At 42.3% G+C, this 16,366-nt stretch overlaps 1 protein-coding gene across 1 annotated transcript in view; it reads right to left on the bottom strand.

Moving 5' to 3' along the window:
- The window catches only part of CDH23 (cadherin related 23), a 398,468-nt gene that overhangs the window by 369,619 nt on the left and 12,483 nt on the right, over positions 1–16,366 (bottom strand). Inside the window, exon 2 of the mRNA XM_079976255.1 lies at positions 4,396–4,467. Within this exon, the coding sequence (XP_079832381.1) occupies positions 4,396–4,462 (67 nt within the window). The 5' untranslated portion in view covers positions 4,463–4,467. The remainder of the gene's footprint in view (positions 1–4,395; positions 4,468–16,366) is intronic.

The following is a 16,366-nucleotide window of genomic DNA, read 5'->3' on the forward strand; positions in this document are numbered from 1 at the left end:
TTTTAAAAGCTACCTACTGGGGTGCTGTAATTTGGGAGGTGGGCTCTCTCTCTCACACACAAACATACACACCTGGGAGTTCACTAGTGCTAGGCTGTTAATGCCACCATGGAAGTCTCTTGCCAGGTGGTGTTTTAGGCAGCTGCTGCTGCTGATCTTTTCAACACATTGTCGCTAACTTTAATGACTTGTTTTCTCCCCCTGCTCAGCAAATTACTATTTCAGGGGGATCAACAGCAGAGCAATAGAAGGAGAAAAAATGAGAAGCAGCCTCCTTTATCTGGCTGCCAGAATGCCATGAATTTTTAAGCATCCCAGTTGAAGACAGACACTTTATAGCTGAGACAGGGGTGTTATTTATTACAGGGCATACATTAAGAACTATTTGGGCTGGTAACATGAAGTCTGTTTGAAGCATATGGGAAAGGGGTGCTGCTCTTTCCCATTTCTCCTCTCTCCTGATATGTTTCTCTGCTCTTATACAAGGCATTATCAGAGAAACTGTGACATTGGATAAATGGAGGCAACTTCTGATACTGCAAATGGAGTGTTCGGCTGCGCTCCTTAGTTCATAGCTTCCCCCAGCATCCCCAGCTCCCTTTGAAGCACCAAAAGTTGCCCTCGCCTTTATTCTGTGCTGCTAAGAAGCCAAAGCAGCTACAGATTCCTTCTCCAGTCAAGCACTAAGATAGTAAATAGTACAACTGGATAGGGTTCCCCCCAACTCATGACTTGCATAGATCAAAAGGCATATACCTGGCTATGGCCAAGCTACTCCTGTGAAGATGAAAAAGAAGAGGAGGAAGAAGAAGAAGGGACCCTAAAGCCTAGCGTAAGATATATGCCACTTCACTGGAGACTCAGCTCTTGAGGTACTGAATTGAATCAGTGTGCATGCACAGCTTGTAAGAAAAGAAAAGATCTGCCTTGCTGCAGTTTATAGTGGGAAGGAAAATACAATAAGCTACACCAAACTGAAAACAGCCATCATTCATTCCTCCACTCTTCCCCCCCCCTCTCTCTCACACACACACACAGCTAGTGGTCGGTAGCCCTGCATTTCCAATATAACAAGAGTGCTATCATTGGAGTCCTGTCATGATGTGTACCCAACCAAGTTACTCGTTCTGAGTTGCAGAAGAGCATTCAGCATGGCAAGAACATCCCAAGAGAAGCCCTGCTGAATCATAGAAATGGCCCATCTGTTTCAGCAACTCATTTCTCAGAGTGGCCAACTAGATGCCCCGAGAAAGTGTACAAGAAGGGCATGCAAGCAACAGCGCTCTCCTATTTATTGCTCCCCAACAACTGGTTTTCAGTAGCATACTGCCTCTGAACCAGGAGGTTGTATCTGACCACTGTGGCAAATAGTTGCTGGCAGACAAAATTCTTGCCTTCTTGTCTACTTATAGTCAGCTGCTCAGTACAAGACTCCCAGGTCACCATCGCTATATAAAAGCAGTGAAGAAGCAGCTGCAGCCATTTTTTAAAAAATCTATAAAATCCAGGAAAGCTAAAGACACAGTACCATGGACAGCGACAAATAAATATTTGCCTGGCACTAAAAGGACCTCAAAGTTGGTGCCAGGTGAGCTTCTCTGGGGAGCGTATTCCAAGCACGAGAGGCAGCAACCAAGAAGGCCCTCTCTCTCAGTCTCCACACCAAGTAGCAGAGGGTCAGATGGGGTAGCAGTGCTTACCTGACCTGCTGATAGTGGAGTCACTGCTGCTTACCAGGAAATAGAGTGGGAACAGCAGAGACCTCCAGCAGGTCTCAATAAACACGTCTCATTCTTCTGAGCCCCTCCCAGAGTCAGATTCTACCAAATTCCCCATCTCTTTCCACTCCTCCCCCACCAGACCTCTCCCTCCAAGATGTATCCACAAGGCTCATGGGTGGCAGTCAGAAGGTCAGGTAAGCACCCCCACCCCAAGCCACCATTCACAACCATCCCACACCAGTCTGATCCCAAATGGCAAGGGGACTCCAGGGATTCTTCCTGAACAAATGGTTGGGACAGGGTTATGTGGAGCCTTTTCTAGCTCTACAATATCCATTTTGAGACAGGGTGAACCATAGACTTGAATCATAGACAGTATGGCAGATGTGGCTGAATTGTACATTTCCATAAAGTCATTACAATTCTGGCAGCTTTATTTCCAATCTCTTTCCTAAGTACCCCTGGCATGGAATAGGCCATTTTCAAAAGCTACCATGCACTGGATTGACGTTTTCATTGGGCTATCCACCATCTTCCCAAGATCTCTTTCCTGGTTAGCCACTGCCAGCTCAGTTACTATTAGACAAGAAATGGTAAATGAGAAACGCAGAACATTTCTGATTCACACTGTTCATTTTTCATACAGATATGCCACCATAAGGCACTTTATGTGGAAAAAAAAGAATAGATTTTATTGTATAATGGAAAATGCATGTTTCCCAGAATATGGTAAATAAATATAAATCTTCACACAAATGGATGATTTTGCAAGACACTTTCACTATGTGGAAAGCTCACTTATTGGGGTTCTAGTTCTCTAGCAGTGGCAATACCAACTAGCCTTTACTTCATTGTTGACAACTGCTAATTGGGTGGCAGAGTTGTTCCGAATTTACTTACACCTTATACTGAGCCAGATCACGCCACCTTCATATCCAAGCAAAGAGTTTTCTCAGTTCCTACATTTGAAGTTAGGAATCTGAAGTCAACAACAATTGCCATCCTGGGACAATTATCACATTGCTCCCATTGCAGCTGGGAAAACCAGGAATCTTGTAGTTGTCACTAGATACAACAACTTCTGACCATTAACACAATTGTACTGAAGTAACTAACACAAATAGCAGCTAAATCATCTCCCGAGAATCAAACTTTGAATTTCTTCCCTTAGTGTAAAGTTTGTTCTTAATTACAGAATCTTCCCACATGGGCGAGACAGGATGATTAACTGAAGGGCATTAACTAGAGTTGTGGCGTTGTTGCTGTTGCTGTTATTTTAATCCTAATGCAGTGGTACCTCAGGTTACAGACGCTTTAGGTTACAGGTGCTTCAGGTTACAGACTCCGCTAACCCAGAAATAGTACCTCAGGTTAAGAACTTTGCTTCAGGCTGAGAACAGAAATCGTGCGGCGGCGGTGCGGCGGCAGTGGGCGGCCCCATTAGCTAAAGTGGTGCTTCAGGTTAAGTACTTAATTCGTTCCGGGGGTCCGTTCTTAACCTGAAACTGTTCTTAACCTGAAGCGTCACTTTAGCTAATGGGGCCACCCACTGCTGGAGCACGATTTCTGTTCTCATCCTGAAGCAAAGTTCTTAACCTGAGGTACTATTTCTGGGTTAGCGGAGTCTGTAACCTGAAGCGTATGTAACCTGAAGTGTATGTAACCCGAGGTACCACTGTATTCTTTTTAAGATGCAGGCTGCTCTCAGCAGCACAAGGCCCCCCTCTTTATGCCATTGCGCTTCCTGTAATGCCTTGGGAGCCACAGCCTGCGGCATCACATTGCTCTTAGGGCATTTTGGCAGGTGTGTCTTGTCGGAAGTGGCATGAGGCTTCTCACAGGAGGGAGGGAAAAGCACCAAGATCAGTAGAACAAAGAGGATGCAGTCTCAGGTGCTTCCTAGAGTAAGATGCTTATTTAGCTCAGGACGCTTATTTAGCTCAGCTTCTTTTGTCAGGAGGTGTGGATGCTTGTAAACTTGCTGAACCTCAATAAAAACTTATTCTGTACAACTGATATTTGAAAGCTTCAAAAAGGCTGTTATCTCTGCAATGAATAATGCTCCCACCACTTCCTGCACTTTCTGTTGAGAGTCAGTAAGGCAACCAACAAACCTCATCCATTAATTTCTCTTTGTGTGCGTGTTTAATTCAAAATTCCAGTAGTTCCACTGAAGGACGAATTCATACGGAGCCTTTTCTCACACATTAACCATATTAATCACTCAGCTGCCTGAATGTGGCAAAATGTTTCTCCTAGATAATCAGCCAGGTACCATGCAAGATCACAGAGTTCTAGAGTTGAAAGGGACCCCAAGGGTCATCTAGTCCAACCCCCTGCAATGCAGGAATCTTTTACCCAATGTGGGGCTTGAACCCATGACCCTGAGATATGAGTTCTACTCATGCTCTACCAGTTTTGCTACTGCTGAACAGATTGAGTGAATTCTAACATTATGGAAAGGAGAACGGAAAGTGAGACAACCTATTATGGATTTTAAGATATAATAACCATCAGTGGAAAAACTTGGCCAGGGTATCACAAGCAGGAAAAAAAAAGTTATGAAGTTAGCCAGGGATTACATCAACCCTTCTCTAGGAACCCGCTGGTACCCAAGTAAGCAAAACAGAAAGGGGAGAAGAAATAATAGTTGAGCAATGACTGAAAGACTTACCCAAGCAGACCCACTCCGAGAACAGAAGGGCAAGGAAAATGATCTTGGCAGAAAAGTGACACTCCATGGTTCCTAAAACAGGAGAACAGAGATCATTATCATTTCAGTCCTGCTTTATTTAATTAAATCAAAGTGCACTCATGCCATCAAGTGAAACTTAGGATCACACCTCGGAATGTATTGAGGCAGAAGAAAAATTGGACTCAAAAGTAGAGCACAAAATGCACATTAGTTGTGTGGGGCAAGAGAAAGGCCAAACAGACCCCCCCACACACACACACAACTTTTCAATAAGATTTAGAATGAACTATTGAAGTGCAAAGCCAGGCACTGATCCCAGTAGGTATGTTTACATGTGTGTGCATGCACACACTATAAACTCAGCTCTGCAGCTGAGTATTGCTCTTTTTGATACAATCCTGCTTCCTTACCTGCCTCATGTTGCTGCATAAGAGGCATTGCATCCATTACTCTTAAAACACACACACACACTGCTGTGTCAGCAAGAGCTATTTTTGCTGCTGAAAGGGGAATAAAAGCTTCTCACCCAACAACCAAATTTAGGGGATGTGCACCAACCCACAGGGCAGTTCTCAAGAATCCATTAGAACACAGGGTAGAAATTGTTTGGTTGAGGACCACTCTGTTATGCACTGGAGTTTCATGATGGACTGTGGATGATAGCAAAATGTGCAAGGCATAGAACGTTGGCTGCTTTGGTAGCAAATATTGAAAAGTCTGAACTGATGCAGCTGTGAATAATGAATATTATAATTAAAATTGCATTTGCAGAAGAGTACAGCTAGCCTGGCTTCCAGCCTAAGCACAGACAGCACTGAAATTGTGCTTCCAGACTGTGTCAGTGATCTCCACCTAGAGATTGATAGGAGCAATCACACTTTATTAATCCTGTTAAATTGTTCCGAGGTCTTGAATACACAGATTATGAGGTCTAGGCAATGCAATCTTGCAGGATTACTCAAGTAGCTTTGCTTGTTCTCAATAGAAGTGGATAAATTGGTGGATGTCTTCCAGGGATCTTCCCTGCCCTTGTCTATTCATCCAATTCAAGGTGTGTGCAAGGCCAGATAGCAAAAGCGTAAGCCTTACTAAATTCAATGAGCATTGAATAAACAAGAAGAAAAACCCATTCGTTTCAATGGGGCTTGTGCAAAAGAAATCCTAGTGCATTGCACTCAGTAGAGGGTACATCATTAGTGCTAGCTGCTTCACAACCTGAGCACAGCTGTGATGTGCCGGGAAGAACATTAGCATGCAAACCAACACAAGCGTCCCACTATGGCTCCAGGAAAATCACAGGCATAGATTATTTGAGCACACATTTCCTTACACTGCTGGTGGTACAGGAGACAGAATGAATTATGGCAACGCAATGTTTAGAAGCATCAAGTTGCCGTGGGTCTATGTTGTTTCCCCAACAATAAAAATCAGTCAAAAGAATCTCACTTCCAATAAAGAAAGAAAAGCAAGACTCCAAATCACAAGGAATTACCAGGTTTTTGGTTTTGGGTTTTTTTTTTATAAAAAAACAGACTAAAATTATAATGCAAGATCCATTTGGTAGACGTTGTGCCTATTATACACATACACTTATTCACTTACATAATATAGTTTTATTGAAACCATTTGGTTTTATTTAATGGTCTGATCCCTTTTCCTGGTGTGGCCTTGACGTAGTTTTGTCATGAATCTGCACTCTCCATTTATACGTCCATATTACTGAATGGATGGGAAAGCATGACAAACAACTACTCATGCTTCACAAACTTCACATAATTCCCACCACCACCCCACATTCATTCATCTATTCTCCCCTTCCCCAGTTCTCCATATCCAATTGATACAACAATATTGGCATCAGCCATCCCCATTTTGTTTTAGGGAATGGATTTTGTTAACACAGTGTACAGACCAAGACCATCATGTTGTGTCTGGCTGTTATTTAGCGCACCCACCCACACAATTGTAAAAATAGGGCATTAGTAAATAGATGTCTCTGTCACTTCCAGGATGCTTTCAGATAGCATGGAATTCTGTGTTGAACTCCTGTGGTTTAGGTCAGCATTTTTATCTTATGGACCAGAAATTCCAGGCTCAAGTGGTTACCCAACAAATGACTATTCACCCCAAATTCTAGCGTAATAGAGCTACTCGTGAGTAAATGGGCTTCTGGGGAGCAGGGGTAATTACCGTATTTTTTGCACCATAACACTCACTTTTTTCCTCCTAGAAAGTAAGGGGAAATGTCTGTGCATGTTATGGAGGGAATGCCTACGGGTGGCATGCCTACGGATTTTCCTCCTCTAAAAACTACGTGCGTGTTATGGTCGGGTGCGTGTTATAGAGCGAAAAATACGGTAGTTGTCAGAACACTGGTCCTTGACAGAATCTGGGGCACCAGGCAATGTAAGCCCTCAGTTTAGGTCTCGCGGATGCTGGAACAACACAAGACTTTTTACTCCCAAGCTCTTATGAACAATCTTACATATTATGCTGTGCATTTTCACTGACTCATCATCCTGCCCTGATTCTTGGACTGTGCTTGCTTAGACTTTATTGTGCTTTGACCCCAGCTACACCTAGACTCTCCTCTGACCAATGCGATTGTGTTTCTGACCACAGGCTGCTGTTGAGAGTCCTGACACGGTCAGAGTACGAAAGGCAGACTCAACTTTGGATGCAAGAAACCATTTGGATGATAGAACTCTTCACTGAGATGGTGCATTTGGTGCTCCAAAAAAAGCAAACTGTGTCTTCAGCACAGGAAGATGCTGAAAGCCCAGTCCTCAGTTACAGCTTGCAGGATTTGGAGAGAAAGTAAATTCCACTCTCCACCCTCGCCCCTTGGAGCATCCTTTAAAAGCAGTAAAAGCAGAAAAGCAATTTACATTATTTACAAAGACAGAACCAACAGCATCCCTTTTAGCCCTGCAATTGTCTATTCTAAACAAATTACTTACATTATGCAAGCAGTTCTTTAGAGTTGCTTGTGAATTCTGCGCTCATCAATGTTTCAGGTTTCCACCCAGGTGATGCTTCAATCTAGAAAGCATATTTCCTTTTTTTCTTAATGGCATGGTGTTAGGAATGGGGATTGTTGGATGACATTTGTTATTACTGTGATTTCCCAAAACTATGGCAACAAGTCATAAGAAACCTGAAATTAGGTACATGACGCCACAATAGCTTTAAGACTTTGTCCCCCCCCCCCCACCACAGCAACAGCACATGCCCAAATGCTTTTGAAATGGAGGGGGTTGTCAAAAGTAGGTTATGATATGGCGCACAGGGTGGGCAGGTCAGCTCTCCAAAGAAACAAGAAAAATCAGAAATTCAGCTTAAGCAAATGCAAGCCATTTATGTGAACTCAAGCAGCTTCATAGACCCCACACCGCAAGTGGTATCTTTAGTTTGAATCTGAGATATTTACTAAATTCCGGAATAAAATGTTGAATTCCAAGGTTTTATAGTCCCTGCTCAGTCTTGGAGATAAAGACACACTTGCCACCCATAAGATAGGTTTCCAATCCATATATATTTTTATTTATCATTTACAATTGCAATATTTTGACATAAAAATTGTATACTGCTCATGTTACTACTGCGTCCTCTACCAGACGATGCCAATTACCAATTCAAAGGCCCGCTTGCCGTGATGAAGTATTAATTCAGGCTAATCTGTCTTCTTTCTGACACCAAAAGGAAATAATCTTCTTGTGGAACATTGTCAAATTATTTTTTTGCAATATGAGGGAGAAAGCACAACATATGGTTAGGAAGCTATTATGGGATGATTCTAGCTTCAGGTTTTGCAATGACAGCCATCCAGGACAGTGTTTACAGAGGGTCTGACCAGAGAAGTTTAAAAGGCTTGTAGTAATTATGCTGCCTCTCTTATTTTAAATGCTATTATTACTGAACTGCCCATTTTGAGATGGGTACAAGACTTTTAGTTCATGCTGGATAATTCAGACAAATATATATATATGAGAATTTTGATCCCTGTACAAGGTGTGCTGTTACTACTAAGAAGTCCAGTAGAAGCCAAATAAACCCGGTATGTGAAATTTAAGTATTTCAACCAGTCGCCTATGCAGGGCCAGCTTTTGTAATCCCCCCCCCATCCCTTATTACAGGGACACACTAGAATCAAAGGAGCCTTAACAAATGAGTGTGCCTTTAAATTTGCTGCCCCTCCAGCTAAAATAGACCCTTGCCAGTAAAAATGGGCTCAGACTGAGTAATAAAGTAAAGCTACGGTAGATTAACCTATTTATTAAAGACTGTGTGGAAATGATATGTGGACAGCCGTACAAGGTCCTTCCTATGTATGGACTTCCCCCGACTTCTCCACTGTTGAGCATTGAGTTTACCATATACAGGATATAAAATTAAGGGAGAACTTAATTTCCTGCCATTGTTATTATGGGGGGGGGGGGACATGGTGGTGCAAGTTCACATCTGATGCACCACTAGTCTGAACCCATGCCTACTAATTGCCAGAGAGCATTCTGTTAGAGATTGTTTTACTTCTCGGTTGAATAGTGTAGCAAGGCCAGGATCAAGTATCAGTGTGACAAACTTTCTTCTGCAGAGATCAGTTTACCAACGTGTCCAATTACATCTAAGCCTCTGTTCTCTGCTTTCAGGTCTCTGCTACCAGATGTCAGCTCTTCTCTCAGGAAAGTTCTGTCTCTTCAAGTAACAGAAACATGGCCATATAGAACACCCCTGGGGTTTTTTTTTTAATACAGTCTTGGGTCAGCATATCTACCTGAGTCTGTGTCAGTCTGAGGATTGACCCACTGACTGTATTATTATGTTCCTTGCATGAGAACGATCAAGGTGATCGTAGATTACTAGTCTTAAATCTTTTATTACCACCTAAGGTTATATTAGCCACAATGGAAATCAGCAGTAATTCCAAAAGCCAAGGAATGGCTGATTTAAGTTTACTCCATGCTTTGTAACATTTTAGCTAATGCTACTAAAGGTATTACTCTATGATTACTTGGACCAACACAGCTACCTGTAATTTAAGGCAATACAGATTGTTTGGTAACTTGACCCATAACAGAATGTGGAGTAGGAAAATTATAGGGAATTTTGGAAAGTTGTAATTATTTTACTTTTCCTTTATTGTAAGTCATGTTTTATGGTTCTTGCACATTTTGCACATTTATGCTAGATGCAGTATTTTACACTAAAATGTTATGAATTGAGATTTAGGCCACAATCCTATGCATGTTTACTTGGAAAGAAGCTTCATTTAACTCAGACTTTCTTTTGAGTAAGGATAGATTGGATTGGGTTATTATAAGCATTTACTTATGTCTTTAACACTTTTTTTTAAAAAAAGGATAGCTGAAATTGGAGAAAAATAGACACTTGTTTTATATTTACTATACATGGATAGAAACAAAATATTTTTGCAGTGTCAAGATTTTGAAAAAGTATCTCAAGACAAGAAATTTGGGGTGTAATTGGTTGTGTTGCTAAGATTTTGTGTCTTTTGTTGACATGTTACCTAGTTACCAACCATCATTTTCTACCTGCCTTAAAACTAAGTAAATTTCAAAAGAAATTGAAACTAAGAGTCAGGAAATACACTTTCATTTGGGTCTGAATGATACCCAAATCATAATTCTTGGTAGTAACAAATTGCCATGCAGGGTTATCAGAAACAAAATTGATATTGATAAATAAGCTTTTCTTCCTCGCAGTAGGTGGTTTATTTTAATCTAATGAGTTTTGTATTTTCCGAGCCTTCATATTCCATGATGAAGAGCTGCCTGTACTGGAATTACGAAGTACTTTGAAATATTGTAATTTTATGGCTCATTTTGTAAGGACTCTTGGAAATGAGATTTGTTCCCAGTGAAGAATCTCACCTCCTACCCCCACCGCCCATAGTGATTAAAAACGGTCCCTTAATAAATATAGTTCACTGGCACTTCATATAGAGGATAAATATGATATTACAGAAGTATGACTACTATTCTGCAGCCATGGTGCCAAAAGCTATTACAGACTTGGAATAGTCACTCAGTAACTTTAAGGTGTTATTTGTGTGGCAGAACTCTGCATTTAAGAAGCTTGGCACCTCCACTTCACATGGATATCAGACATTTCTGTGTTGCAAAACACCTGTCAGATACGCTGCCAGGTGAAATAGATAGTAGCTTTGGGCCAGATGAAACAATGGACCAGGTGGACTCAGTGTAAGGCAACTTCATGTTTGGCACAATGATCCTACAACTCCACGGGTGGTGTTACTTTTCTTGGGGAGTGTGCTGACTCCCACAAAGTTCCCAGCACCACCTTTTGGATTGCATATGCACATTGCCACTCTGGCTTCACTGAGTTGTGCATCTGCTGTATTGTCTACACTCTTAATACAGTGATATTCTCTCTCTCTCTCTCTCTCTCTCTCTCTCTTTACCCCTAGGGCCCACTTGAAAGTACCGGAAATGACTGAGGCCCTCCAATCACAAAATGGCCGCACAGGGGATGACGCTAATAACAAAATGGCAGCATACAGAGCCAGAGTTTACCATAACCAGATGGCAATTACTTGCACAATTTTATATTGTAATTTAACCCCTCTTTGGGAATTCTTTGCCACAGCAATTTCCATGTGGCAAGGAAATGGAGTTCCATAGTCCATTTTCCTCAAAGCTTAAAGACTGACTGGAGACATTGTGACTCAGCCTCCCCATTCTCACCAGGATTTGCTGCATCAGAGGCTCTAAAGCAGGCTTTTAAAATTTTTAATTCCCCCTCCCCTGCGCATGCTGCTCAAAATATTTTTGCTCATCTCCTGCCATTCCCTCTCTCCTCCTTTCACACTTGTACAGTGGAACCTCGGGTTACATACACTTCAGGTTACATACGCTTCAGGTTACAGACTCCTCTAACCCAGAAACAGTACCTTGGGTTAAGAACTTTGCTTCAGAATGAAAACAGAAATCACGCAGCAGCGACACAGCGGCAGCGGGAGGCCCCATTAGCTAAAGTGGTGCTTCAAGTTAAGAACAGTTTCAGGTTAAGAACGGACCTCCGGAACGAATTAAGTTCATAACCAGAGGTACCACTGTATTCTTTTCCCCTCCAAACTGCCTGCTTCTCTCCTCCCTGCTCCTTTTACATTCACTTCTTCCTACTGTAACAGCTTTCTTCTCCAATTTCTCTCTATTCTAGCCCCAGTTGTTGTTTTTTTATTATTATTTTACCTGTCATTCAAAAGTTTCTGTGGCCCTTTCCCTTTAGAAAAGGGGGGTCTCATTTTCTCTCCCCCTCCAACCCAAACATCTGTTGTCTTCCAGATCATTTTATTTAGCATGTTGGGAGTTGCTGGTGCTAGCAAGTGGGGGAAGCGAGGAAGCCCTGGATGGTTCCTTGCCCACTGTTTGAGAAACACTGCTTTATTACAAAAAGAAGCCACTTTCCTAACACACAAAAAGTCCACTCTTCTTTTCACATTATGGAACATTTTTAGGTTATAAGCAAAAATTCAGAGCAAAAAAGAAAATCCTATGAAATAGCATGTGATGGGGGGGAAATGAGCAGCAATGCATACTGCCTTACAAGTGCACTAATTTAGGGAAAAAATGTTCTGGTTTTGCTCTTGTAGTACTTTCCATGAATAAAGCCTCATTCAGTTGAAGTCAGTGCTAACGCTCCCATTGACTTCAAAGTGATAAGGCTTTCCCTGCCACAATAGATTTGAGAGACTTCTGGTCAAAAAAGAAACCCCAAATCTATATAGGTTTTCAGGCAATGCAAGGAACATCAGCTTTTGTGTTGGGCTTATGAAAACAGATTTTGTAAGCCTCTGTGGGAACCCATCTTCTTAGGTCTGAAAGTCCTTAGTCCAATTCAATATATACATGATGGAAATAGTGGCTGCCATGTTCCCTTTTAGCTATATATTCTTTGCTCAGACTCACAAAGGGAAACTAACTTCATAATGGTTTTGGAATAGCACAGGTTGGTTAACCAACCCATGAGTGATATCTGTCCCCCAAGAGGCTTCTGTGACCCTGCAAAACCCTTCCATAATTTGTCATTGTAATATATTATTATTATTATTATTATTATTATTATTATTATTATTATTATTAAAATGGCTGAGCCTATGGGTCCCCAGATGTGATACTGTGGTGCCAAAAGGGTTTTCCATCTCATCTCCAAGGCAAATAAAATAAAATAAAAATCCATTTCTTTTACTTTACTTTTTTTTCTTACTAACTACATTCCCATACATCTCCAGCTGTGGTACTGTGATTCCAAAAGTTTTCCATGTTCCTCCAAACCCCCCACATTTGGCCATTTAACAAATAATAATTTTGGTTGGTTTTTGGTTGGTTAGGGGAAAGAGACCTCCTGTTGGCCATCAGGCAATGATGGCTCTTTCCACCTGCCTTGCCTCACCCTCCAGCTTCAGCAGTCTTCATAAAAGATGGAGCCAGCTTTTTTCCTCCTGCTCCTGAGGGGAGGACCCGAAGGGCAAGAGCTATTGAACAGGGGAACAGACTCCCTTGGAAGGTAGAGGACTCTCCTTCAATGGAGGGTTGTAAGCTGAGGCTGGGTGGCCAGCTGTCACAGATGCTTTTATTGTGATGATGATGTTAATAAATTAATTAATTAATAATAATAATAATAATAATAATAATAATAATAATATTTATACCCCCGCCCATCTGGCTGGGTTTCCCCAGCCACTCTGGGTGGCTTCCAACAAAAGACTAAAATACAATAACCTATTAAACATTAAAAGCTTCCCTAAACAGGGCTGCCTTCAGATGTCTTCTAAAAGTTTGGTAGTTATTTTTCTCTTTGACATCTGATGGGAGGGCATTCCACAGGGTGGGTGCCACTACCGAGAAGGCCCTCTGCCTGGTTCCCTGTAACTTGGCTTCTCGTAGTGAGGGAACCGCCAGAAGGCCCTCAGCGCTGGACCTCAGTGTCCGGGCTGAACGATGGAGGTGGAGACGCTCCTTCAGGTATACTGGACCGAGGCCGTTTAGGGCTTTAAAGGTCAGCACCAACACTTTGAATTGTGCTCAGAAACATACAGGGAGCCGGTGTAGGTCTTTCAAGACCAGTGTGATATGGTCTCGGCGGCTGCTCCCAGTCACCAGTCTAGCTGCCGCATTCTGGATTAGTTATAGTTTCCGGGTCACCTTCAAAGGTAGCCCCACGTAGAGCGCATTGCAGTAGTCCAAGCGAGAGATAACCAGAGCATGCACCACTCTGGAGAGAGAGTCCACGGGCAGGTAGGGTTTCAGCCTGCGTACCAGATGGAGCTGGTAAACAGCTGCCCTGGACACAGATTTGACCTGTGCCTCCATGGACAGCTGTGAGTCCAGAATGACTCCCAGGCAGTGCACCTGGTCCTTCAGGGACACAGTTACCCCATTCAGGATCAGGGAGTCCTCCACACCCGCCCACCTCCTGTCCCCCAAGAACAGTACCTCTGTCTTGTCAGGATTCAACCTCAATCTGTTAGCCGCCATCCATGATTCCTGCATTGCAGCTCTACTGCTCTATGACTCTATGAAATCCGAATTCTATGTTGCAGTCTATACACACACCAAGTATTAGCTGCATAGACAGGAAATGTTTAATTCTCAGTGTCTAAATATTTTTAAATCAGGTTGATATTTGCATACCTTTTTGAAAAGAAAGTGGCACAGCTTTTTTTTTTTTACAGGAGCTTCTTCAAGGAGGTAAAAGACCACACGTTGACTTTAAAGGCGTGGGTGGGGGAGAGATACGCAACAGCTTACCCTGGACAGCCTGAGTGATGAAAGCTCCACGTAAAATGTAATCTAAATCAAGAGGTTCCTTGCTGCTTTCGCACAAAGCTCACTTAACTCTTAGGGAGAGGCTCTTTGCTGCTGGAGGCTCTTCAAGGCTAATCAGGGTGATGGTCTGTCTGAAACAGGAACACCATGGGCATTCCATGGCTAATCAGCCACAGTCAAAATGAAATTGGGGGTTAGTGAAAAGGGACAACTGAGAAACCATCAAAACCTTAAAGTACCAAAGTCAGCATGGCTGCGATTCTTTGCAGCATATAGAGAGGCGTTTTAGCAAATAGAACAAATAGGTTCTGCAATTGCAATCAGGTAAATTTACATACAATGTGAGCATCCTCTTTCCCACCCCAAACTCAGGAGGGAGAGAGCTGAGTCACAAAGAATATGGCAAGGACAAAGATGCTGAAGGTATTGCGAGTGGTGGAAGCAAAAAAAAAAAAAAAGGGGGGGGGAGAGTTGGAAGTGGTGAAAGGCATATCAAATTAATTGACCACTACAATGCTCCCCCCACCCAAAGTGAAAGCTAAAAATATAATCAGGAAAGGCAGCACTTCTGCAGGATTCTGCAGCAACACCCAGATTTTACTTTACAGGCTCAGTTTTCAAAACATGAAGGTGTGTGAATTCTTAGTACAGCAGGCACAGTCGTCAACAAGGCTGATGCCAACGCTTTTTTCACTCCTTCACCACCTCATTCTTCAAAACCAGCCTGCCTCAGGCCCTGGCATGTCAGCTGCCTCCATGCCAATGCATTGTCCTTCACCACCCTTGCAATCAAAAGTCGTGAGAAAAGTTGAAAACACTGGGGAGTTAGCTGCTGCTACAGCACAAGTATCAGCAAGGAGCCTCAGTGCATTTTGTTCCCAGAAGCAAAGGAGGTTAAGGGAAGAGATGGTTGCCATCCTTTGAGTATCAAGCACATCGTGTACCACAAGGTTGCTGTAGTAACATAAAAGGAGTGATGGACTGGAAAGGAGGCTGAACTCCAGACTATAGCATGGGAACTCTAAACTAGAAGGTAGGGTGGGTGAGAGATGTTACTTTGTGCTCCTTGTGAGACTCTGCTACCCATTAAAAAACAATATGAAGGGTGTTTGTTGTTGTTTTTGTTTTGGAGGGCAGTAATAGAAAAAAGAACTGAAAGTGTTTTGAGAAGTTGGAAGGAAACTGGAGAAAGGTAATAAAAAAGCAAAGAGTTAAAAACAGCAACAATCCAGAAGACAGAGAAAAGATGAAACAAAAAGGCAGGGGAGCCAAAGCAATAGAGAAGGAGGAAGTCTGAAAGCAGAACACATGTGGAAGAGCCGGTGTAAAAAAGACTTTAAGATGGGACGGGGAAAACTAATTTACTCATTAAATTGCATAGTTAGAGATGTGAGCAAAAAAATGGTTCTGAAGGGGTTTTTTTGGTCCAGTGTCCATCAGGGGAAGCTCACTGTGAAAAATCTCAATAATTATTTATTGTCCATATTCCATGGCATACCTGCAGTCCCTTCCAGTCAATTGATCATCACACTTATTTCCAGTTATTTGATTAGTGCTCAGTAATAACCAGAATTTTAATGGCAGGTCATATTTTTGAGGCTGTTTGATGCCCCCAAACACCCCACAGCAACAAGCCACACATTGGAGCAAGTTTTGTCTCAAGGCAATTGGCCCTGCGACTTGCAGCAATGAATTCAGCACTTCCAGTGGGGACAGCTCCTGTTGCAGTCCACATTTTAAATCCGAGATGGGCAACGTTCACAACTCAATATTAATAGTTGCAACACCTTCACACACAAGCAAACACATTTATAATTAGTCTTAATAAGAGTGCCTGCTTTACTCAATGAATGTGTCAGATCCACAGAGGTCATCCAAATACTCCCCACAGCTGATAAAGTATTGCATTATTTCTGTCAGTCCCCACCTGAAAATTCTCGTTCTCTCTACAGTTCTATGTCTTTCCTCTTTTCTAATAGCCTTCTTCAGCCCTCAGAATAGCCTTCTTCAGCCATCAGTTCTTTCATTCATGAATCATTCAATTTTGACCAACCCTTTTATGGTAAAAGTAATTTCAGCTGTTGCATTTCCATAGCGTAACAGAATCCTGACTCACAGCTGGCATTTTTAACAACCAACTT

This window comes from Podarcis cretensis (assembly GCF_951804945.1).
Source record: "Podarcis cretensis genome assembly, chromosome: 5".
In the NCBI taxonomy this organism is placed as follows: domain Eukaryota; kingdom Metazoa; phylum Chordata; class Lepidosauria; order Squamata; family Lacertidae; genus Podarcis; species Podarcis cretensis.